Source organism: Podarcis tiliguerta (genome assembly GCF_965153285.1).
Source record: "Podarcis tiliguerta genome assembly, chromosome: 10".
NCBI lineage: Eukaryota > Metazoa > Chordata > Lepidosauria > Squamata > Lacertidae > Podarcis > Podarcis tiliguerta.
The window spans coordinates 39,634,886-39,659,604 of NC_139543.1; the positions used below are offsets into that span (position 1 = coordinate 39,634,886).

The following is a 24,719-nucleotide window of genomic DNA, read 5'->3' on the forward strand; positions in this document are numbered from 1 at the left end:
ACAGTACTTTCCTAATCCAGCAAAACATGGCATGAGCCAGACCTAGGATTCTTTCAAGGAGGGATCACAATGCAATAATGCATGTTTGGCAGGCGTCTGTCCAGGACATTAAGTCCTTTCTACATCTCATCTACATGAACAAACTTGTTTATGCACAGACTTCACTGAATCAATTTAGCAGAACGCTTGTCATAAAACATTCAAACACAATTGAAGATTTTCCATATAATATTTATACTTTCAAAAGTACAATATTAATACAGGTCCATCAGTTAGAAATAACAGCAGTTTGTTAGCTCTACAGGGTTTCTTTAACGTAAAACCAGCTTACAAATGCTGAAAAGCAGCAGTGGTCCTATAGTCACCATTACACATGAATTTGTCATCTCTTCCAGAAAATTAAAAAAAAAAAGTTCCCAAATTCAATTTACTAGTATCATGAAATATTAATAAAACATCCCCAAACATGCCACAATCACTATTCACAAATAAAGTTAAAGGAACATACAAAATATTTTTTCACTTAATACTGTTAAATAACAATAATAAACTACAAGATTTCCTGAACAGAAATGGTAGGACCCCTGAATGTTTTACAGTGAACTTCAGGAAAAAAAATTAAGTTATCTATGACTATTTTCATGATATACCAGCCAAAGATTTACATAACCATTTCAAAATATACCAATAAAGATTTACAGCCTCTTGAAGATGCACTAAACAAATAGGTCCAGAAAGGGGAACACAAATGCTTAAAAATACTGTTACTATCACCAGGAGGTATTTATGATACTCACTGAGATGCATAAGCTTAGTAGTAACATGTTGACTAGCTCCAAAAAAAACAGATAACATCTAAGATCTTTAAAACCCTCTAAGTTCTCATGCTTTACAAAGTCTGCAATGCAGAGTGATGGACTTCTCTAGTATGGACTTGCATTCTTCCAGTGGATTTCCAGAAAATATGTTGACACTGAACAGCCATGGAAGCATGGGGCTGGGACGCCCGGATCCCATCGTTTTGTTTTTAGTCATTCAATAAACATCAAGAATAATACCAAGCTTCAATTTGTAAGCCAATCCGCACTAATAGACATGGAACCTGATAGCATGTAACAAAAGGAACTGGTTTTTCCCCACTTCTTCAGATCAACGTCAGTACTAAGTGCTTTGAAAAAAGGTCTTTTGTAATAAGTTTTGTTACTTTACATCTAATATTAAATAAGAAGTTGAAGGGCCATGAATTTAAGAGCATTAAAAGACAAATTTACCTATTTAACAGTCAAGAAAGCTTTGTTTACATTCCAGGAAACATTGCAGTTAAAAAAAGAAAAGATAAGATAAGATATAAAACTGCAGCAATAATTCATGGAGAAACAGATGCATTCACATATTATATAAAGCCACTGCAATTTCTGCAGGTGTTCAATTGTTTGTTAACTATACAGACAGTAGTTATTTAGCAGCAATGATTCCGCAATAAATAATGCACTGTGTTTCTCAGTCCTGCACAAAAATTGCAGCTACTGTTACATTAACAGTTGTAACCTACTGGCTCTAATGGCAGAGGAGACCGTATTGACTGTACAAAAATTTGTCACACTGTGACAACAAATATAAAAACATAACCAGCAGGTCTGAAATAAAAAGACTGCACTGTGAGGAGGACAGTGTAGACAAACAAGATTTCAAGTCCACCAAGGGAAGGAACTGCCTTCAGGCTAGAGTCCTCGATAGGTGCAAGGCAGCCTTGGGCTTGGAAACTGTGTGGCCGACTTCTAGAACAGCATGCTTTGCCTTCTGTTCTTTCCGTGCCCTGAAACATAAAACATGGGTTGTATAAAGGAATCTGAGCAAAGTTTATGACTCCTACCAACCACTGCAGCACATGATGCCAGAACGCTTGTGCATCGCAACAGACGTGCAAAGAAGCGATGCAGTTTCTGTATGGCTTTATCCCTATAGCAACCCTATCACTTCTTTGTGAAATGAACCTGCAGAGGCATCTCCAAGCTTAATTCGTAAGCAAAAACTCTGTACTTTCACAACGCTAAAAAACACACCATGTGATTGAGGAATCCAAGTAATTCCAAGTATTCGTTTACAAGGTGTCGATTTTACAGTTTCCTAGCCCTCCGGCTACTGCAGACCTGAAAAACAACAACAAAAATTCTTTGACGCTTACGTACCCGTCTCTGGATAAGTGGAGTTTCGAAAGCCAGGATCTTTCTGAAGCTGAATCTCTTTCAGAGTGAATATTGACACACCTGAAACAATATAAAGAAGTGTCTTTTTCCCCCACTTAAGAGCCTCTTTTCTAGAAACATACACTGTGCTCAGAAGTAGCAAGAAACCACAATGACTGCCACATGGAGTTAGAAAGAAGCAAATACTGGGGGGGGGGGGGGGGGAATGAAGGGATTTTAGGGGAGCTCTAGAACTACTAATGGTGCTCCTAACACTGAAGAGATTATGAAAGGGAATCAAAAAATGATAGGGAGAAAGGAATAATAGATATTTTCCCCATTGCTGCCTTCAAATGCAGCCGGACAAGAGCAGGGAGACCTAAGAGCCTAAGCTTTATTGACCCTGATAGATGCAAGGATCGCATATGTGAGAGAAAGTTCTGTCTAAAGTTTGGGTGAGGTGTCAACAACTGTGAAGTCCTACTCTACCAGACTCTAGTAGACACAACTTTTTGACTCAGTGCTGCCTTAAGAGATGTTAGTGGTTTAAGGAACAATCATCCAAGGAACATTCAGAAACAAGGGAAGTAAGCTGTCACCTCACTCAAACAAATGGCCAACTAACATCAATGACAAGAGTGGTCTGCTTACTTTCTGGCAGGGCATGTATCCTTGTTCCAAGACTTCTAAAATACGCATGCTTCATAGCTTCTTCGGCTGAAATCCTTTTCTTTGATTCATACTGTTAAAGCAAACAGATTTATTTTTTGCACACATGCTTTGAGTAGGGATTTAAATGCAAACTCTTTGAGTGGTACTCAAAAACAGACTAATAGCTAGTGCAGTTCTTTCAAGTGTGGTAGGTAAGCTGTGTCCTCTTTAGTCCATTCAGCATTTCTGCAGTATTTCTTTTACCAAATGAAGCAATCTTCAAGCTTAGGACCAATGCAGCTCTAATACTACAACCCTAAACATGTTTCTGCAGAAGCAAGTCCAAAGAAGTTCAATGTGCTTTTCTCCCAGGTTATAAGACCACAACATAAATGAGATACTACCAATGTGTGGATAACCACAGCTACACTACCTCTGTAACATGTCTAGTAAGGGCTTCTGCTGGTACACCAGTAGCAAGTCAAAGATGCTTCACATCAGAGAAGCCACCTAAGCTTTCAAAGAGAAAGCCAAATTTGAAGGGTAAAGGTACCCCTGCCCGTACGGGCCAGTCGTGTCTGACTCTAGGGTTGTGCGCCCATCTCACTTAAGAGGCCGGGGGCCAGCGCTGTCCAGAGACACTTCCGGGTCATGTGGCCAGTGTGATGTAAAGGTAAAGGGTAAAGGTACCCCTGCCCGTAGGGGCCAGTCATGTCCGACTCTAGGGTTGTGCGCCCATCTCACTTAAGAGGCCGGGGGCCAGCGTGAACGGTTGGCCAGCGTGACGAAGCTCCTCTGGCAAGCCGGCGCCAGCACAGCACACGGAAACGCCGTTTACCTTCCTGCTAGAAAGCGATACCTATTTGTCTACTTGCACTTTTTAGGGTGCTTTCGAACTGCTAGGTGGGCAGGAGCTGGGACCGTAGACGGGAGCTCACCCCGCCGCGGGGATTCGAACCGCCGACCATGCGATCGGCAAGCCCTAGGTGCTGAGGATTTACCCACAGCGTCACCCGCGTCCCTTATTTGAATGTACCCAAAGCTAAACAAACAAACAAACTGTCATGTAGAGGGAGTGCATCCCTGACTCCCAAGTCAGATGAAACACCTACACACAGCACTTTCATCATGTTCATTGGTTCTTTTCCCGCCTATTACCGACTCCACACATCATCTCAACACTGAGCAGCTAAAATTTGAAGGGAGGCCACCACCACTGCACAAAAGTGTTTCCAACAAGGGGCAAAGAACCCTTGTCAATTAAACCAATTTTTTTTATTTGATTGGCCAGTGTTCTTGCCCATGTTTGAACTGATCACACATACAATTTTGTACTCTTATCACCCACCAAGTAACCCATGGAACTCAATTTTCAGTGTTCATCTGAAAAGCTCAGTACAGATGTCTAAAGAGTAAAAAAAAGAAAAAAAGAAAAGCAGCTTACCTGAAGAAATCTTACTATCAGTTCAATTCCTTCCGAGTCAAGCCTGGAAACAAACAAAACAAAGTTTAGCATGTAATAGTTATGCATTCCTAAAACACTGCTTCAAGTAGAATCTAATAACTGAAGTGATGTGTACGTGTTTTCAGTGGAGAGAGAGCTCTGCAAATTTCAAATCACTCAAGAAGTGGAGCTATAATAAAAAACAAATTATACACAAACAAGGACTATGAGACCCTAATTATGCAACTCCACTAACAACGCTCCTCTGCCAATATGCCCATCCAGTACATTGTTTTTAACTCTAAAGCTAACGGCAGGATGAATGGGCATATGATAAGTGTGGCTGCCATCAAGGTATGTTGGGCAGAATTTTTTTTAAACAAATTGCATTATTATATAAGGCTACCTTCAGCCTGTGCTTAGACTCTGTCTCCACACACTTGTGTAAGGCAAATACGAAAAACCAGGAAATGTTACGAAACATTGTAAGGCAAATACGAAAAACCAGGAAAAATGAGAAAAACCAGGAAACATAAAACACATTCCATTACATGCTTCGTCTTAAAGTCAATAAAGCTTAAGTTCTAGAAACGAGTTCATTCCCACTTTCTCATAAGGGACAAAAAAGTATTTGTTATGATTTGGGAACATAAGAACATGGCAAAAGCCTGCTGGATCAGGCCAAGTCCACCATCCTGCTCTTACAGTAGCCAACAGATGCCTGTGGGGAACCCCCAAGCAGGATCTGAGTACAAGAGCCATCTCCCCTCCTGTGGCCTCCAGGTTTTCAGAAGCACTACTGCCTCTAGCTGGGGAGACAGAGTGCAGCCATCATGGTTGTAATAGCCATTGATAGCCTTCTCTTCCATGAATTGTCCAATCATTTAAAGCCATCTAAGTTGGTGGCCATCACTGCCTCCTGTTCGAGCAAGCTCCTTAGCTTTAAGTAGGTGCTGTGTTTAAATAAAGCACTTTCTTCTATCTGAAACTTCCCACATTCGGCTTCACTGGATCTCCTGGAGTTCTAGCGTTATGAAACAGGCAGGAAAAGTTTTCTCTATTCACTTTCTTCACGCCATGCATCATTTTTATAAATCTTTATCATGTCACCTTTCCTTACTCACCTTTTCTCTAAAGTAAAAAGCGCCATGAATGCTGCCACCTTTCTTCAGAGCGGAGTCGCTCCGCCCTCTTGATCATTTTAGTTGCCCTTTTCTGAACCTTTTCCAACTCCAAGCTATCCTTGTTAAGGTAAAGGTAAAGGGACCCCTGACCATTAGGTCCAGTCATGACCGACTCTGGGGTTGCGGCGCACATCTCGCTCTATTGGCCGAGGGAGCCAGCGTACAGCTTCCGGGTCATGGGGCCAGCATGACTAAGCCACTTCTGGCGAACCAGAGCAACGCACGGAAACACTGTTTACCTTCCCACTGGAGCAGTACCTATTTATCTACTTGCACTTTGATGTGCTTTTGAACTGCTAGGTGGGCAGGAGCAGGGACTGAGCAACGGGAGCTCACCCCGTCGCGGGGATTCGAACTGCTGACCTTCTGATCGGCAAGTCCTAGGTTCTGTGGTTTAACCCACAGCGCCACCCTCGTCTCTCCTTGTTAAGGTACCTTGTTAAGGTAAGGCAACCAAAACTGTACACAATATTCCAAATGTGGTTACATAATGGATTTATATAATGACATTATGACATCGACAGTTTAATTTTTAATTCCTTTCTTAATGATTCCTAATATGGAATTTGCCATATTTCACAGCTGCTGCACACTGAGTTATATACTATGACCCCAAGGTCTTGTTCCTGGTTAGTCACTGCCAGTTCATTAGAAGGCGGATATTTTACAAATTTACTACCTACCTACTATGGCTAATTCAAGTGCTCTAGTCCATTGGGGAAGAATTAGCTTTAGATTCTAAATTGATATTTCCATGCTATGTACTCAGACAGATTTGTTAACATGTTCCAGTGTCTCCAAACACAACATAAAATAACTGTAGTACCTTGGAGCATGGTTGATTAAAGGCTGTGGCTTGTATTTGGGAAAGTTGTAGTTCCTAAATTCATCACTGGAAGTAATGCCTGGCCACGTTTCTTGTGATGGAGTTCCTAAGTTGAAAGAAAAACAAATCACACCCATACATGGACTAACAAAATGCAAGCAATTAAACATAGCATCTGAAGCCAAAGTTCCCCCACCCTGCAACAAAGAAGAGATGGTAAGCAAGCAACTAAATTTTGGTTAAATTCAATAAAATTGTAGATTAATTTGCAAAAATTAAAAGTACCTCTCTTTATGGAACACTTTCAGAAATCCTCTTAAAAAGCATGATAACCCCATAACTGTAAGCTAAGCGAAATTTTTACCTAGAAGTCTGAAAATTAAGTGCAATTCATCTTCAACAGTTGACCCGGGAAATAGAGGTCTTCCAGATGCCATTTCAAAAAATATGCATCCAACTCCCCTACAGACAGAAAAAAATTAAATGACAGTTCAAAAATACAGATGTTCCCATTCTGGTTTCCAGTCTAGTTGTACTTAAATGCAACTTAAGCTTTCTTGACCTACCCATATAGTGCTAGTCATGCCAGTAAGAGCAAAGCAACAATAATATAAAATAAGGTACTGCATTCTCTTTCTAATTGGCAAAAATTGCATGCATGGAGTTTTCTCCACCTGATGGATCTCAATCAGTCTCACTGCTGACATTTAGAGTTCCTAAGTAGGGAAACCTTTGCAGAGTTGAATTCTTAAGTAATTTGCTACAACTAAACCCAGGTTAAAATATATTTTTCTATTCTTTGCCTGCCTCCCTCCAACGCTGCTGTAAACTAAAGAAGTGCTTTGAAATGTTTAAGAACACCCTGCAATATTACTGAGTTTCGTATTCACATGTAGGAGACATAATTTCACTGAAAGCAAACATGGCTTAGTAACTGAGAAAGACATACCACATGTCAATTTGCGTTGAATATTCGGAAGATCCAAGGAGAACATCAGGCGGCCTATACCATAATGTGACAACCTCATTGGAATAGGTCTTCGTAGGGACAGATTTTGCTCTAGCCAAACCTTCAATGAGAAAGTGTCACATTAGTTTCCTGTAGCTCTTCTGAAGCCTCCTGGTATTTCATATTACATTGCACTGTATAGATATCATCTGTGCTTTCATCTGTGCTTCTACAGACATTCTTTGTGGTTCAGAAGATACTGCTGAACACACTAAGTAGAAGAATCAGAGCAAGGGTGGGGGGACACATGGCCGTCCAGGGGCTATTAAAGTCCAAACATCCATCACCTCCAGCCAGCATGGCCAACGGCCAGAGAGGATGGAGTTTGTACGTCAGCAGCATCTGAATGGGAGGTTAGACAAATTTATACAACTTGCTGAAATACGCATGCTTGTAAGTGCTTTTCTGCTCTGTACCCAAGGACAGGGAAATAATCATAGCTCTGAGGAGTGACTTAATGCTTAATTCCCTTAATGTTTAGGGAAGCTTTTAATGTTTAATAGGTTATTCCATTTTAGTGTTTTGTTGGAAGCAGCCCAGAGTGGCTGGGGGGACCCAGCCAGATGGGCGGAGTATAAATAATAAATTATTATTATTATTATTATTATTATTATTATTATTATTATTATTATGCTTCCAAAGGGTGGTTTTTGAGGCTCCCAATAACTGTGCAGCCCCTGTGCTACTGAACAACAGGATAGAGCTCTGGCAAACTTCAAAACCATAGGAGCTATGTAGCCCCCAAGTTTCTCTGACAAAGCAGGAAGAGCCGCTTAACCCAACTGAACTAAAGCTTAGGGGTGCTTGGGGGTTTCCCATTGGCATCTGGTTGGCCAACAGAATGCTGGACTAGATGGGCCAACAGCCTGACCCAGCAAGTTGTTCTTATGTTCTTAGAGTCTGTGCACTGTGGACATTCGAGCATATATGCATAATTAATTGCATGTGATTATATGAGAGGTATTCTAAAGAGTGCACATTTCCCCACCACAACCCTCAATGAAGCAAACCATTCACTCCATACCAAAGTCTGCTAGTTTTAATTCTCCTCTTTCATTAATTAGTAGATTTTGTGGTTTCAGATCTCGATGTAGCACTTTTCTCCTGTGACAGTATGCCAAACCACGTAGAATCTGGTATAAAAATAACTATAAAAGGAAAGAGGAGAGAGAGAGGGAAAGAGAGAGAAAGGTTAATTCAAAATTAAACTTTCAGAACTGATAAGGAACCACTGCATGGTTGATTATCTGATCGTAACTGCCAGTCTCCAAAAGCAACATGTACACTGAAAACAAAGAGAAATTCTTCTATAACGGCAAGCTGTTTTCAGGTACCAGCTACCTTAATTGTTATTAGCAAGCTTATCCTTATCACTCAAGTGAATTCTTTTAAAATACTCCTCTCTCATTGCTGCCTCCAATTACCTTCCCTTACACTGCAGTCTTCTATTTCAAATGCAGTGAAAAGGAGATTGCAGGTTAACCCAGCGACATGCTAAAGCAAATGAAAGGCAGCTCTGCATATCAATGTATCTTTAATCACATTTGTCATACTTTCCCCATCATGAGAACTTCGATTTAGTTACCACAATAGCCCCGTGCCTGTTTCCTTATGTTCCTTCCCCTGTCGCCTAAATTTGCCTCTTGAATCAACCCTTTGATATCCTCCATATTTTCTTTTTCTGTGTGTGTTTCTATGCCTGAGCAGGTGTCTGCTGCTGCTGCTGCTGCTGCAGGTTCTTGGCTAAAGACAAAAGTGTCCTCATAGAGCTATTTCTTCATACAAGAAACAAGCACACTCCAGCTTATTATTATTCATCAGCTGACTGAGAAATGCGCACACAATGCCTTGGCACATTGCCACACATTTCACTGCTGAATTCTGCCGCGGAACAGTTTGGGAAATGGTTTTTGAACAACAGCAAACCAAAAAAAGGTTGTGGTGCTTTCTTTGTGGCTTTGCAAACCGTTTTTTCCTCAAAAAACGTTTGGACAACTGTTATTCTCTTTGGCTCTCTTTTAAGGATTTCATTACCAAACCACATTGGGCTACCCTTCTTCGCATTAATTCCTCAATGCCGGGGATGAGGAGAGCAAGATGTCCAATCGGAAGCCTACATTTGCTTGCCTCCATGAATATTCAGTATCAGTGTTTTCGTGTCCCCAATCTACACCCACACTGTGGGTATTTTTTGCATCAAGAGACGAAGGTAAAAATCCCACTCTGAGAAGATGACTGCTGTAGAACAGCAGCTATTAATCATTTGCAGAGCACTCTCTGTCACTGAATCTTGCCCTTGTTCCCAGGAGCTCAGGGCAGCATACATAGATTTTTATTTTTATTTTATCCTCCCATTCCTCCCCTATGAAAAAGGTAAATTAGGCAGAGGGAACTGCAGGTCTGAGCAGGGCCTTGAACCTGGCTTTCCTACATATCAACTCCATGTTTTAGTCACAGCACCACCTTTGTAATAGCCTTGTGGGGTCATCAGTGGGCCCTTAACAATACCTCGAGATGTCAAAGATTGAATCTGGGACCTTCTGCAGACTGAGTAGATGCCCCACCACTATGCTACAGTCCTGGCCCAAACTGAAGAGATAGGGAAGGATGCAAGCAGGTGGGCACAGTAGCTCTTTAGCAGACAAAGATTATAAAGATATACGCCTTTAGGCACCAGGCAAAAATATTCCTCTTTAGCCAGGTCTTTGGTTGACTGACAATGCCCTTTTAAATTGGGTTGTTGTTGTTTTTATTTTGATTATGCATTTTGTGTTTTAATATTGTGATTATATCACGTGAGCCACCCTGAGACCTGCAGGTATAGAGGGCCAATTATATGGCCTGTAGACTATTTCAGCTCATTGTTAACCTGCATGTGTTAAAAAACAATGATTTTATTTCATCTGACGTACAGTCATGAGTGTTGGATGGGTAGGTTGCCTCTTTCAAATGCTCCTATACAGTCGTACCTTGGAAGTTGAATGGAATTCATTCCGGAAGTGTGTTCGACTCCCAAAATATTCAGAAACCAAAACGCAGCTTCTATTGGCTGCAGGAAGCTCCTGCAGCCAATCAGAAGCCACGGAAGCCGCGCTGGATGTTTGGCTTCCGAAAATCGTTCGAAAACTGGAACACTCACTTCCGGGTTTCCACTGTTTGGGAGCGGATTTGTTTCGGAGCTAAGGCATTCGAGATCCAAGGTATGACTGCATATGCCATGGAAAGGCTTTAGGTTATCAATCCAAGACCCTTACAAAATATTAGCAGCAGCCTCGGTTTTTAAAAGTTATTTGCTGCTCATTCAACCCTTGGATAAACCAGTCCGCACCCCAAGGTTAAAAGGTCCAGTTTTTTCCTCCCAATGGAAATTATTTTGAGATCTAAATCAGATGGGTTAAAAAAATATGGAAGGATTGCTACACCGAATAAAATAAAAGGATCTATGAAAGGAAGGGTCCAGCAATGTTATAATAATTTGGGCATAAAATCAACTGGAACACTTAAAATAGCCAAATTTCATGTCATTCTGGCATGCTATAGGGTCATCCACATTTACTCCATCAGTCATCAAGTAAACAAGCTTGAGAAACACGAAATGTTTGGTCCACTGAAAGGCAAGCAATTACATGCAAAACTATGTAACTTGAATACTTGCCAGTTAAAGAGGTTCTCTTCAATAAAGCAAAGTGCTTCTATGCAAATTTCACAGTGGTTTACTAATTAAACCTGCTTTCTGAAGGGGAAATTACTCAAATAGGCACGCCCCCTCTCACATACACTGAAAAATATATAAATATTAAGGAGCACCAATTATGAAAAAGAGCAAAATGGTTGGAATATAGTGACTATGACTTACCTTTACATTGTGCATACTCATAATGTTACCACAATCATCCATATACTGCTTTAAATCTTTGTCCTGTGAAAACAAAAATAAGGTGTTAAGTTATCTACAATAGGGATACAAAGTTATGTTTATTTATTGCTACTCCTTAAAGTGTTTATTTCTTTATTTCTTTAGAGAAGAGAGAGGTGCCTATTCTGACTGATGGACCAGGTGTTTATTTCCCTGCTCCTGGTGGGCCAAATCTGACAGGTGGGCAGCTTCATCCATCACTATGACCTCGGGTGATGCTGTGCCTCAAAGCTCTGACTGTCGTTGCACATTGCCTGAAAGTGTGAGGCTCTTTGGAAAAGGCCTTTTTGGTTTTCAGAGTTTAGAATCTAAGCCACACAATCTAAAAGGCTCAGGGAAGATAGCTACAACCCTGCCAATCTATATCAGGAATATCGTCAGATTAAAACTGGAACCATTAAGTGGTAGATTACTCAACTGAAGCTTAGTAGGACCAGTTTTGAATGAGAGGGTAAATTATAGACAGTGAACAGACACACTTTTGAGGAATTTTGGTCTCCCCTAAAGCAAGAAAAGAAGGGAAATGTTGACGAAAGCTTTCACCTCTCACAATACTGCCTTCTATTTATTACAAAATTCATTTAGCATTTTCAGCATTTCAATAGTCAAAAAGGATTTGGGACACACACACACACACAAACAAACAAACAAACAAACACACACACACACACGATTATATACTGCATCAGCAAAGAGGCAGATGATTAATCAATTCTTTTTTATCATTTGGCAGTTCAGCTTTAAAACTACTCCTAGGAAATGCTTATGTTCAGACTTTGGTGAACCTTTGAAGGTAAAACTTTTGAGGGAAGTAGCTAAAATACCTCTCTGTGCATCCTTATAATCTGAACCAGGCATAGGCAAACTCGGCCCTCCAGATGTTTTGGGACTACAACTCCCATCATCCCTGACCACTGGTCCTGTTAGCTAGGGATGATGGGAGTTGTAGCCCCAAAACATTTGGAGGGCCAAGTTTGCCTATGCCTGATCTGAACTGTATGAACGAATTAAATAATTGTGCGTGTTTGCAGCAGACACAAAAAGTTCAAGATGGAGCATAGGGGAAGGGGTAGAATAAAGTATGTATACCCAAAACTAGTTGAAACCAAAACTGAGTTGCTCCAGAAAGACACTGATGAGCTAGAACAAAACAAGACTTTGCAGGACTGATAACTGCAGAAAACTACGGATGAAAGTCATTAGGTCAAACTCAGAAAAGGCTGGGGGAGCAGGAAGTACTCCTGGTTGCTTGCTACTGAAATATGAACAATTTAAGCACAAAATGGATCCTGAAACAATCTCAAAGCTGTATCACCGAATCCTATTAATGATAGTCCCTTTTCTATCCTTTTCTGCCCCAGGTTGCAGACCCTATGAATCACCCTGTCTCGTCAGGCTTATCTTTTGTTGTAACCACAGACACTGAAGCAGCACAGAGACTGCGTTTTAGGTCTCCACCTTGTCCTTATAGCAAATATATGATTAATTGCCCAACTTCTCTAATATAGAACAACTGCATTTTCTAGCATGCCAATTAGGCACCCAAGCATGAGAGTGGATTGGCTGTATATTCTTTTTTAACAGTGCCAGCACAATGTAATAAGGTAAGTCATACTATAAATAGCTTAAGGTAGTGCTGAAACAGCATTGTTCCTTGCCCCCCCCCATGGTGGGGGGGGGGAGTAGTTGACACAACAGCTGGAATCCTGAAAACAAAGAGCACAAAACAACTGGCTTTCAATAAGAAAACATTTGGGCTATTTTAAGATGTAAAATAGATCTCTCTGTTTCTGTAACTGAATATGAGGAAGATGTACATCTGCTGTACATACAAAACTTTAGAAGACAAATGCATTAAGTATAACACACTCAAATTATATATATAAAAAATAAATTGTTCAGCAGCACCTTAGAGACCAACTAAGTATCTGAAGAAGTGTGCATGCACACAAAAGCTTATACCAAGAAGAAACTTAGTTGGTCTCTAAGGTGCTACTGGACAATTTTTTTATTTTTTTATATATTTCAACTGTGTCAGACCAACACGGCCACCTACCTGAATCTACACTCAAATAAAGAGTTTTGTAGCAAAACAAAAAGGACCTTACTACAATTCATACAAGAAATTGTGGTAACGGAATGAATTAATTAACGCCACTGCCTCCCACAAATCACATATACTGAAACAGTATCATTATATTTCTCTAGGGTTAAACAAATTCAAACAAGAAATTTGAGTGGGAAAGAAAACAACTTACCAGGTACTCAAAGACCAGAGTTAATGATTTGTCTGTATGAACAATATCATGTAGCGTAACGATATTTGCATGTTTTAGATCTTTTAACAACGACACTGCAAAAGGAGAACAGAATTAATAGCCAGGACTGGTAAATAAATGGAAAAATTGAAGTGTACAGATATTAGCGTGTCAAATGGATAGTGGACTTAAAACAGCTCTGTCTGGAAATATATATATTTTTTACACACCATTATTTTAGTTCATGTGCTACAGATCCAGGCAGAAATACAATTATGTTCTGCAGGTGAAATCAAAGGATCCAAAAGCCCAGAGTTTTCTCTGAGTGAGTGGGTTAGGCACACTTTTTTCTGTAGGGGCTTGAAAAGCAGAGGCTTAGCCCCAGGGAACTACCTTGGTGATGATCAAAAGGGGGCATATGGAAGTCGTGAGGGAGAGGAGAGGAGAGAAAAAATATAGGATGAAAAATGCCATATATTTCAAGTGGGGGCGGGACATGGTTTAGATTTGCTGTCACACCAAGATAACAGACTGTTTTACTATGACAGGGTTATGCTCAAGAGGAGTTGTTTCTCATGTCTGACACTTGGGCAAGCAAGCAAAAAGACAGGATGCTTCATCATTTATAACTCCTGGGAATGTCACAAGATGCATTTCTGGCAAAGAAATATACGGGCAGGGCGCAGAATTCTCTGTCACATGAATTCAAGTTGATCTACGGGCTTGAGGTAAGTCTCCAGGGTTTCAGGCAAGGTTCTTTCCCAGTCCTGCCTGGGGACGGCAGGTTTCGAACCTGGGATCTTCTGCACGCAAAGGCAGTGTTCTGCCATTCCGCTACGGCCTTTCCCCTCGGGTTCAGGATTTGATGCATTTCTTCACAACACACAAGTCATACTACTGGAGTTCCAGTTGGTGGAACCATATAAAATGCAATTAAAGAAAAGAAAATCAGCTTACCTTCTCTAATGGCTGTGCATGGTGCCCCCTCTTCGTGTTCTAATCGGATTTCTTTCAAAGCTACCAAGTTTTCTGTCAGCTTACTTCTTCCCTTATATACAGTTGCATAGGTGCCCTGTATAGCGAGGAAAATGACAAAATATATACACTCACAAAAACTGTTTTAGAGTTCTTCTCCAGCTATAGAAAAAAGCATGCCAAACTTTGATTTTTTACTTTAAAAATCATAGAATCATAGACTTGTAGAGCTGGAAGGGATCATGGGGGCCATCTAGTCCAACCCTCTGCAATGCAGGAATCTCAACTAAATCATAAATGACAGACAGCCATTCTGCTTAAAAACCTCCAAGGAAAGAGAGTCCATCATCTTTTGTGGAAGTCGGTTCCACTGTTGAATGGCTCTTCCTGTCAGAAAGGCCTTCCTGATGTTTAGTCACCTTTCTTGTTAACTTAAAGCTACTGGCTTGGGTCCCAGGCTTTGGAGCAGGAGAAAACAAGCTTGCACTATCCTCCATGTGATAGTCCTTTAGATATTTGAAGATGGCTATCACATATTCTCAGTCTCCTCTTTATCAAGCTAAACATACCCGACTCCCTCAACCATTCCTCATAAAACGTGGTCTCCAGACCCTTGATCATATCTTGATTCCTCTCCTCTGCACACATTCTAGCTTGTAAATATCCTTCTTACATTGTGGTGCCCAGAACTGGACATTTCTCCATCTTGTCCATGCAGAGGACCTACCACTTGCTTGTTCCTCCTCTTGCTTTGAAGATAGTCAAATAAACCTTTTAGAAATCATTTTTAACCTCCCTTGCAAGCTTGAGTTCATTCTGAGCTTTGGCCCACCCAACCTTCTCTCTGCAACATTTGACTACTCGTGTATACTGTTCCTTCATGATTTCGCCTTCCTTCCATTTATTATACATTCCCTTCTTATATCTCAGCTCATCTGTAAGCTCCTTATGGAGTTTCAAAAGGGGATAAGTTGGCACTGTGGTCAACATCTGTGCCAAACAAGCACTTAAGCATGGTTAGGGCAAGTAGAGATAGTTTTCACTCTGAATAACAGAGGTGGAAAAGAGCCAATCAAGGGCTAACCATGGGATTGTTTAACCATGGTCAAGCAACTGTGAGTGCAACAATGTACCAGATCTCCTTTACATGCTTATTTTTCATTTCTTTGGGGGGGGGGGGATTGAACACATAGGGTTGTAGCTAATGCTAGTGCAACTCAAGAGTAGACTGACTAAAATTAATGGACACGAGTAACTGGCACATTAAGTTCAATGAGCTTACTCTGAGAAGGAATTTGTTTGATATAACCCAAAAATTATGTTTAAACTAATTCCTGAAAAAAATGCAAAGAATGACAAAATCAAATAGTCCTCATCTATGAATCACTAGGGCCTAAAATAACAGCGTTAAGGTGTAATGGTGCAAATACAAGAGTGCAAATATCATTAGTGTAAGAAGTATATATTTTGTAATATAATGTTCCCTTAGGGCAACTCATGCAATGTATAACCAGGCGAAATCAGACCACATAACATCTCTATATGCTGAAGATGCCCTCACAAATCAGATGACTCAATTGAAACTGTCATGTCTGTCTCAAGCTTTCATGTGTTGTCAAGTAGTCATCTCTATATAACCACTGCTGAACATGACAGTTGTTAGGCATAGTTATTACAAAGGAAAACCATCATGCCTTTAACAAACAAGGCACAGTTACTAGTTTTCCAGCCTGCCCTATTGCTTATCCTGAACAGTCAAGGATTTTAAAACATAAATGAAAGGCAGTGGATATAATGTTGGTTGTAGACCTGCATAGACTCTGTTGGCTTCAGCAAGTCACTATCTATCACTGTCACTCTTGTGAGAGAAAAAACAAGATTATAAAACACCTTACACATTGAAAAAACGTTGATGTAAGTATTAATTTATTGATAACAAGACCCACATCTCTTGGGGGGTTGTAGGGTGGAATAGGATACATACCTCACCAAGCTTTTCCAATTTTATGTAAGTTTCCATTTTCCCAAATCCGATTTCAGACTGTAATAAAAAGGGGGGGGGGGGAGGCAAAAGGCAAATTCATTTAGAACTACTGTAATAAGGAGATACTCATGAAGAACTGTTCACCTATTGGAAAACAAAACTGAGGAAGTAACATGTCGAAGCAGGGTTGGGATAGTCTATACCAGGATAAAAACTAGGGCCTGGAGCTGCACTTTCTTTAGTGGACTTCCTGCCTGCACCTTCCCACTGCAGCCCACTTATCCTCTTGAAATCTGCTTCTGGGGGTTAGAAGATTGCCTGGAACAGCAACAGATGTGGCAAATGGGGAACTGAAGCAGGAAGAAAGAATAAGCAAATATCAGAACTCCCCTTCCCTTGCCACCTTTGCAGAAGCACCGGCTCACTCACTGAATCTAAGCCCTGGCTGTGAATGTCCCAGTAAAAACTGGTTTCCCCACTCCGGGTGTACAAATTGGTCCCAGTTCAAAATATTAGCACTACCACAGGTGCTCTGGGAAGCAATGTAAAAGGAGATTACCCGCAGCCCAGTAACAGAGCTTGTGCCAGGTCCTTTGGAAGTGGATTTGCTAATTTACCGCAAAAGTCATCATCCATCTCCCATCAAAGCAAAATATGAATGCATGACTAGTTATGCAAGAACATGGATGGGGAAATGTACATCAGAAGATGTATCCCATTCAAATTAATATATAGACGCTACCCACACTTTGACCTAATGAAATTATTATTATTTTTTAGAAAACCCAGCAAGAGATATGTGCATGCAAGTCTGCTTATCCTATCAGACCTACTTAGCTGGATTGGGATGAGAGGTTGTGGTTTTTCTTTATTATGCCAGCAGCAGGTTGCAAAATCTTTCCTCATGTGGCCTGTCTTCCCACACACTTTTCTTTTCCCATATAAGACTCTGAGGGCTACTTCTTACACACGCTTGGTCCTTGAGAACAGATACCAAGGTACAAAATGCATACACACGAAGACAAATATTCATTTATTTCCCAAATGTTTAGACCGCAGTTCATCACACACAGCAATCTCAGGAGGGTTTCCAACATCCATCTAAAAATATGGTTGATAATAAAACTTATTTTTTGTCAAACAGTAAAAATATTAGAAGTGCAGATTAAAAACCTAAGACCTTGAACTACCACAATAAATTTCCTCTGAAGGCTTGGAAAATTAAGTAAGCTTTAATGGAATTCCAGAAGTGCGGTTGCCATCCACACCTCCAGGGGGAGAGAATTGTATTGGCATGGTGCCACAACAGAGAAACCCCTGCCTAGCTTGCTTCACCCCCTGGTAGGCCAGGACATGAAGTGCATATGCACACACACAGCCATACACACACACTTTTTTAAAAAATGGACACTTTCCCACTTAAAATACATGCAAGCAGCGGGCCAAGCCATTTCCACTCACTTGGTTTTAGAAAGACAAGAATCTTGATGTAGGTTGCATGTCTTTCATGATATATGTAAGAGCTACGAGTGTTTTGTACTTCACCCAAGAACAATACGCTGCTAAAAAGCAACTCTTTCCCTAGCAAATCAAGACGTTAGTTTCCTCCACCACCCCTCCATTTTACCACTGAATACCAGGAAAAGCCAGGTAAAACTGGTAATTTTCAGTGCCATTTCTGAAACTAACTTTTGCTAGGTAATTGCTATTCTTCCCTTCACCCAGTAGTGGGACTAGAGTCCTGCTTTCACACCTCCTCTTAACTGCAATTCCTGTACTCTGCTTGCAAAAAGTGCAAAAAATGAGACTTCAACTCATTATCTTCAGTAATCCTGAATATTGCTTCTCCTGTGCACTGAAGCTATACATAACAGAGAATGTTGTGTTGCCTCAAAGCTTTATTGCTGTCTCTGTTGGGGAATCTATTTATACATAAGTATAAACAAAGTAGAAATGGGAAGGAACTATAGTATGCACACAGTACAGAAAAACAAAAAACTACTAGCCTTTAGGGAAGGTTTTACAGAATTTTGTTTTTAAAAAGTAGTAGTAAATGTTTCTCATTATTTGTGCTCCTATCACAAACCAGGGTATGATTCTAATCAACTTCCTAGGGAGGAAGTCCCAGTGACAGGCTTAAGTTGTATGTGGGTTTCTACAGTGCCCCATTTACTGCAGCAGAGAAAGAGTAGGATGGAAAAAACAGATGACCCTTCTGATAAAAAACAAAGAGTTTAAATTACTTGGTATATGGAACTAAAAACCATTATCAAGGACTTATTTGGAGGGTGGGGGAAGTTTGCAGAAATAAAATAATCACAAGGTCCTGTTTAAAATCAGGCAAAAAGGGGGCCAGGTAAACATGACAACTGAATGTCCCCCACCAACCACACTTCAGTTGGCAAGGATGATTGGATGGGAAGCTAAACATAGAAAGACAAATAGCAACATCAGTTCCTCGCACCCTCTTAGGTCACTGCAAAACAATCCTGAACTAATTATCTAGAGCAGAATCATGCAGTGGGATATGAACAATGCAAATGGTGGCAGCAAGGTGGCTGACACTCAGGGAGGGACTGGGCTGCAAAGTACAGTGGTACCTCAGGTTACAGACGCTTCAGGTTACAGACGCTGCTAATCCAGAAATAGTACCTTGGGTTAAGAACTTTGCTTCAGGATGAGAAGAGAAATTGTGTTCTGGTGGCGTGGCGGCGGCGGGAGGCCCCATTAGCTAAAGTGGTACCTCAGGTTAAGAACAGCTTCAGGTTAACAACAGACCTCCAGAACGAATTAAGTTCTTAACCCGAGGTACCACTGTACCTACAAATGAGCTTTATGCAATCCCAGATACAGCATGTCAGTGAAATGAAGTTGCAGTTGTCATGGATGCCCCTGAATCATCCTAGCAGCTCCCGCCTCTTAGCCCTGACATGAGGCCCTGAGGAGAAAGACACCAACCTTGGCCTATGGCTTAAAGCTCTCACTCTGTGTAGATGGGAAATGTTCATGCATGCATACTGCAAGCCCATTGCTCGTGTATTTGCTTTTTACCCTTCGTGTTCCCCTAAACAGGGACTACATTTGCAGCATCTGTTACCAGACTTTATTGGCAGGAGGAAGAATAAGCAGCAGAAAAAGCAAGTGTCACTGGGGTAGCACAACCAGCCTTGCCATGCAGCGAGGGAATGTGTTGCTGCTACCCTTTGCAAGGAAATGCTGTGTCCCCACATCAAATGCCATCAGAATACTAATCAGCTGAGGTAAGGGCTGTCTAGCATAAAGCAAAAGTCAGCAATTATCTGCAAATGGCTGATGAAACCATGCTGACAGACATTCAAAGCTATTTTCCCTACATGACTGGTTACTAATTGTGGGGATTTAAAATTCTACTAAAGTTCGCAGACATCTTTTGCTATTTATTTAAATGGAGCCAGCTTTCATTTTTCTCCTCATGACAAAAATCTACTTTATAATCAACAGGGCTTATCTACTATAAGTCTGTTAACAGAACTAATTGTACTCGTTTAACTCTCCTACTTAGTTGGGCCTCCAAAATGGTATTAAATATGTATAACATTTCATTCACCTACAGTAAAGGGCTGTTTCAACTTCAATTTGTGAGGGTTTCACTATAAGCGTTATCAAGGCAAAAGTAAACAGAAACAAAGAATCTCCACACAGGTAGACTCCAATGAAAGTAAATAAAAGAAAAACTCTATACACAGCCCATTAAATGACCCCAACACGGTCAAAACCTCCAATTTAAACAACACAGGCAACTGCTGCATGAACATTAAGTAGCTAAGATAAAATAGAATTGAACTATTCAGTTCTGTCCTCCCCCTCCCCCACTACCACTTCAAGGATGTTCTGAGATGAAAGAAAACTCAAATTAACATTGAGGCTTTGAAGACTAGGAATTAAGATTGGGAACTTCTACAGTCTTGAGATACCACCCCTGTAAGGTGCACTCTTGCAGTACAACCAATAGCTCTCAGTACCTTTTTTACATTAAATATTGGAGATACAAATCACTGACTTGTATCTCACATCAGGCTAGCAGAAAAAGTATAGTTAGTGGCCCTTTTCTGCAAGTCTTTTCTGTCTTTTCTAACAGGCCTTGGCATCCTATTAAGCAACCAGCAAACCTTCTATGGGCAAAAAGCACTGTGTACTTCGTAACGTTCCTCTCTTTGTTCTAGGCAACATTTCTCCCTTATTGACAGCACCAGCATTGGCACCCATATAACTAACTGAAGCACCACTGTTTTCCTAATACTGGCATGTGCTTGCATAACATTTTACACTAATGGAAACTGAGGACTGGATTTAAGTCTTGTTCAAGGCCAAAAAAAGGGAGTGAAATTTTGTGACTGGATATATAGCTCATAGGACATATTTGCAGGTCATGCTAAACCATGGGTGTGCAAGGAGGGAGTTGCTGGAAACCCTGGAAGTGTGCATTCAGTTCCCTTCCTGAACAGTCAAGAAAAAGGCTTTGCTTTCCAAGAAAAAAGACTTTTGCTTTCTAAACTACACTTTCCAAGAATGCCAGGTTTCTGTCCTGACTTACAACAAACTCTGGTTAGCTTTTTACAAACCAGTTTCAGAAACCATGGTTAGAAGTTGCCTCGATTTGAAACTGACCCTGTTTTGAAACCACAACCTCTGGTCTGGGCAACATGACAATCAGACGTTCAGGGCAAGGAAAATTAAGCATTGGTGAAGTTCTTCCAGCCATGCAAGAGAAGTTGGGGGTGGGATATGTGATCATGAGGATCCTTGCACCTTCCCCACTAGTGGATGTGACAAAAAGCCAATGGTTAAATTGGAATATATTTGACCACAGTAATAGTTCACTAAAACATAGAAGGGTTAAAAACATTAGGTATAGACTCTTGCTCTTAAATGACAGATGAATTAAAGGTGTGCCAAGATGATACATTGCTACAAACACAACTTTGCACTTGTCAGTACATGCTAAGCTGATTAAATATTTACTCCACTAAGCTAGGCCTTTAATGCAAATGTTTTCAAAGGGAGACCATAAAATTGTTACTCTGTTTTTAAAAAAACAACAACACTTGATTCCCTCTGCTAACAGCAAGGTTTGTGCCATATCTGAAAGGCTAAGTTGAATGCAGAGTTTCTTGAAAACAAAATTGTTGCACATCTCAAAAGAAGAGCACAGTGGACTGAGCAGAAGGAAAGAGGCAGCATGTGCATTGCCCGCAAACCCAAACACAGCTGCCAGATCTCAGCTTACAAGGAGCAACAAGTCCTTTTAAATGTGGAAGGGGGAGTGCGGGCGCAGAAAAGGCGTCTTGTAAGAGATGGTCCATTTTAAATGCACACTGTGCTCATTAGAGGGCACAATTTTTCCTACTACAGCTTGAAAAACAGGTTCCTACAAACAAGGGTTGCTTGAGACGGAAGGGAAAATAGTCAAGCTATCCTATAAAGAACACTGAAATAGATTTATCTGAATGTGCCAAGACAGGTACAGAGCAGCCCTTCTAAAAAAACACTTCTTTGTAGCTGGAACGATCTTAAGAGAACCCTAGCTTTTCCTTTCGGCTTTAAAATTGCTGTAACCAAATTTATTCATTTTCTATTCTTTTTCCATTTCACCCCCCCCCCCAAAAAAAAATCCAAGGCAGTTCGCAATCCACACAATTAGGAAGTTACCATTTGTGAATCGGTAACTACTGTCAAATACACACTTCTAACATCAACACACACCCAACATTGGTTGTAAACTTACTACTCTCCTACCTGGCACCATATGCAACCTGCCTCTGCCTCTACAATTTAGGATAGTGTCCTCCCTCTGTTGTTGCTAAGAACAGCTAATCTACTCCCATGAAAGCCTTACTTTCACCTTCCAATTTTCCTTAGCTGTCCACTTTCCTCTCATCCAAGGGGGAAAACACCATACCAGAGCAACCCTACTAAAAGGAAGCTCTTCCTCCAAAATCTGCTCCTCTTGATTATCTTGATTGCAAATAATATTCCAAAGTCTTTGCCTGCTGTCGCTACAACTTTCTGATCTTCTTGGCTTTTTATGGCTCATTCATGTAATTAAATGTTTGTGTTGGATGACTGCAAGTTATATTTTCAAAGCCTTCATGAAGATCCATTCACAATCTTCAAGAAGTCACCATGTCCTTATGTCTGGCATAACTTGGAATGTAAACAAGAGCTACCCTACCTCTGATTGGCAGAAGTAAGTATTTACACATAATATTTTCTCCAAGTTTAAAACAAAGCCAGCATGACTGCTATAAATAAATGCTATGAATAAAAACCGACTTAAAACAAGAAACAATGTTCTAGGCATACTCTTAAAAAAAGTATTTTTAAAGTTCTAATCAGCGATTAAGCTCACACTGAAACAATAAGCTTTGCATTTTATCACCTCTTTCAATGCTATGACACTAGTGCTTTCAGCAGAACTTCATTTTAATATGGTATAGAAGGCAGACTGCAACTGCTGCAGTCTTCCCTTGTCTGAGGCATGTTTTTATAAATCACAGAATACTTATAACTAGGGCATTTAATAATTTATGATTCCACAGGGACACATAATATGAGAAGTTTCAAGTGCGAGGTGCCGGGGAAGAGCTCACAGTTGGGTACCATTGGCAGGAACCCATGGTGCAGACAATGCTTTGGCATCATCATTCCAAATAAAAATAAGCATGAACAAACCAGCAGGGGAAAGGGATGATGATGATATGGAGAACAATAATAACAGTGATACTTACAAAACAAATGCCACTACCACCATCACCCAACCCACTTTCTAGCCCAGCATTATGTTCTTTTTAAATAAAAGTCTAAATTATAAATAACACTAGTAATAATTATCTATCTTCCCTGTGCATATACCAAAGATATAAGTACATGAAATGTACACAAAGACATAATTTATTCTGGCAGCTGTTAATGAGCTGACTATATTTTTGGTGACCACTATGGCAGATGTGCAAGAGGTCACTTAAAGTGGTCAGGTATCTATATCCTAAGTATAGAGAGGAGCAGAAGAAACTACTGGAACTGAGTCCAAAAAAATCAAGCAATGTGAGAGACAGTAGCAGATGTGCCACACTGCTGTGCAGCAGACCACAAACACTGCTAGTCACAATCAAATGCCACAACACATTTCAGGTGCTACCAGAGTATCTGTCAACTTGAAAAGGTAGCAGCAACTTACCAGGGATGCTCTGCGAGATCGTCTGCTCATTGGTTGATCAAACGGTGGACTGTTTATCTGTAGCTTTTCAAGATATCCATCTGGTATCCTGATGTCTGCAGGTAGTGACAAACGCTTGTTCAGGTCCTGAGGAAGTTAACAACCATTGTTAGAGGAACACAAGTAATTTAAAAAAACCCAAAAACAAACACCAATCAAATATAGAGTTGATTCAAAGAACATTTCAATGTTCGATAATTGAAAATACTAATTGTGAAGGAAGCAGCATATATCCAATAGTTATGCCAAGGTTACACCCAAGTAACTACATATATGGTTGAAATCTGTTGTGTTCTATTATATATATGTGTAAACACACAGACCTAAAATATGGTAACTGTCAACAGGTGCTCAGGGATGAAGGCCGTCTCCATAATGCTTAAAAAGAGTCATATTAAAACCTTCTTAGACACTCACAGTTTGATCACATACATTATCAAGTATTCTTGAGTTTCTTTTCCTCTCAAATGGACCTCACAGACTGATGATACTTGGCAGAGGCAAAGGTAACCTCTGGAGCCCAAGATTCCTAATATTCCATTCTCTAAATAAAAAAATTCTGACCACGTTCTGGGTTGAGTCCATTAGCACCACATTTTTCTGCAATGTAATTTACCAGTCTGGCATGCTCTAGGCTTCTCCCCTCACCCTGCCACTGAAGTGTGTCCTAGGTGTTCTCATAACTCAACTATTATTTAACCTGGAACAAGATAAAGGTCAAATCTGATACTCTGACTCCAAATGGACTTGTACCAAAGTTCTGATTTATATTATCTGCCCTTTTAGGTACAGTAAGTATTTCAATTATATTCCTATACAGTGGTACCTCGGGTTAAGTACTTAATTCGTTCTGGAGGTCCGTTATTAACCTGAAACTGTTCTTAACCTGAAGCACCACTTTAGCTAATGGGGCCTCCTGCTGCTGCCGCACCGCCAGAGCACAATTTCTGCTCTCATCCTGAAGCAAAGTTCTTAACCTGAGTACTATTTCTGGGTTAGCGGAGTCCATAACCTGAAGCATATGTAACCCG

The 24,719-nt window shown here is 40.5% G+C and overlaps 2 protein-coding genes across 4 annotated transcripts in view; one reads left to right on the plus strand and one right to left on the minus strand.

The window, feature by feature from the left end:
* The window catches only part of SNRPF (small nuclear ribonucleoprotein polypeptide F), a 228,166-nt gene that overhangs the window by 148,046 nt on the left and 55,401 nt on the right, over window positions 1–24,719 (plus strand). The window lies entirely within an intron of this gene.
* CDK17 (cyclin dependent kinase 17) overlaps window positions 216–24,719 on the minus strand; it is a 70,980-nt gene continuing 46,476 nt past the window's right edge. For all 3 annotated transcript variants that reach the window (XM_083401067.1, XM_083401069.1, XM_083401068.1), the window contains exons 5-17: window positions 23,650–23,775; window positions 16,434–16,490; window positions 14,432–14,546; window positions 13,475–13,569; window positions 11,157–11,219; window positions 8,325–8,448; window positions 7,241–7,361; window positions 6,656–6,753; window positions 6,292–6,397; window positions 4,282–4,324; window positions 2,838–2,928; window positions 2,190–2,267; window positions 216–1,816 (exon numbers count right to left, since the gene is read on the minus strand). In XM_083401067.1, coding sequence (XP_083257193.1) covers window positions 1,779–1,816; window positions 2,190–2,267; window positions 2,838–2,928; window positions 4,282–4,324; window positions 6,292–6,397; window positions 6,656–6,753; window positions 7,241–7,361; window positions 8,325–8,448; window positions 11,157–11,219; window positions 13,475–13,569; window positions 14,432–14,546; window positions 16,434–16,490; window positions 23,650–23,775 — 1,155 coding nt within the window. In that variant the 3' untranslated portion in view covers window positions 216–1,778. The remainder of the gene's footprint in view (window positions 1,817–2,189; window positions 2,268–2,837; window positions 2,929–4,281; window positions 4,325–6,291; window positions 6,398–6,655; window positions 6,754–7,240; window positions 7,362–8,324; window positions 8,449–11,156; window positions 11,220–13,474; window positions 13,570–14,431; window positions 14,547–16,433; window positions 16,491–23,649; window positions 23,776–24,719) is intronic.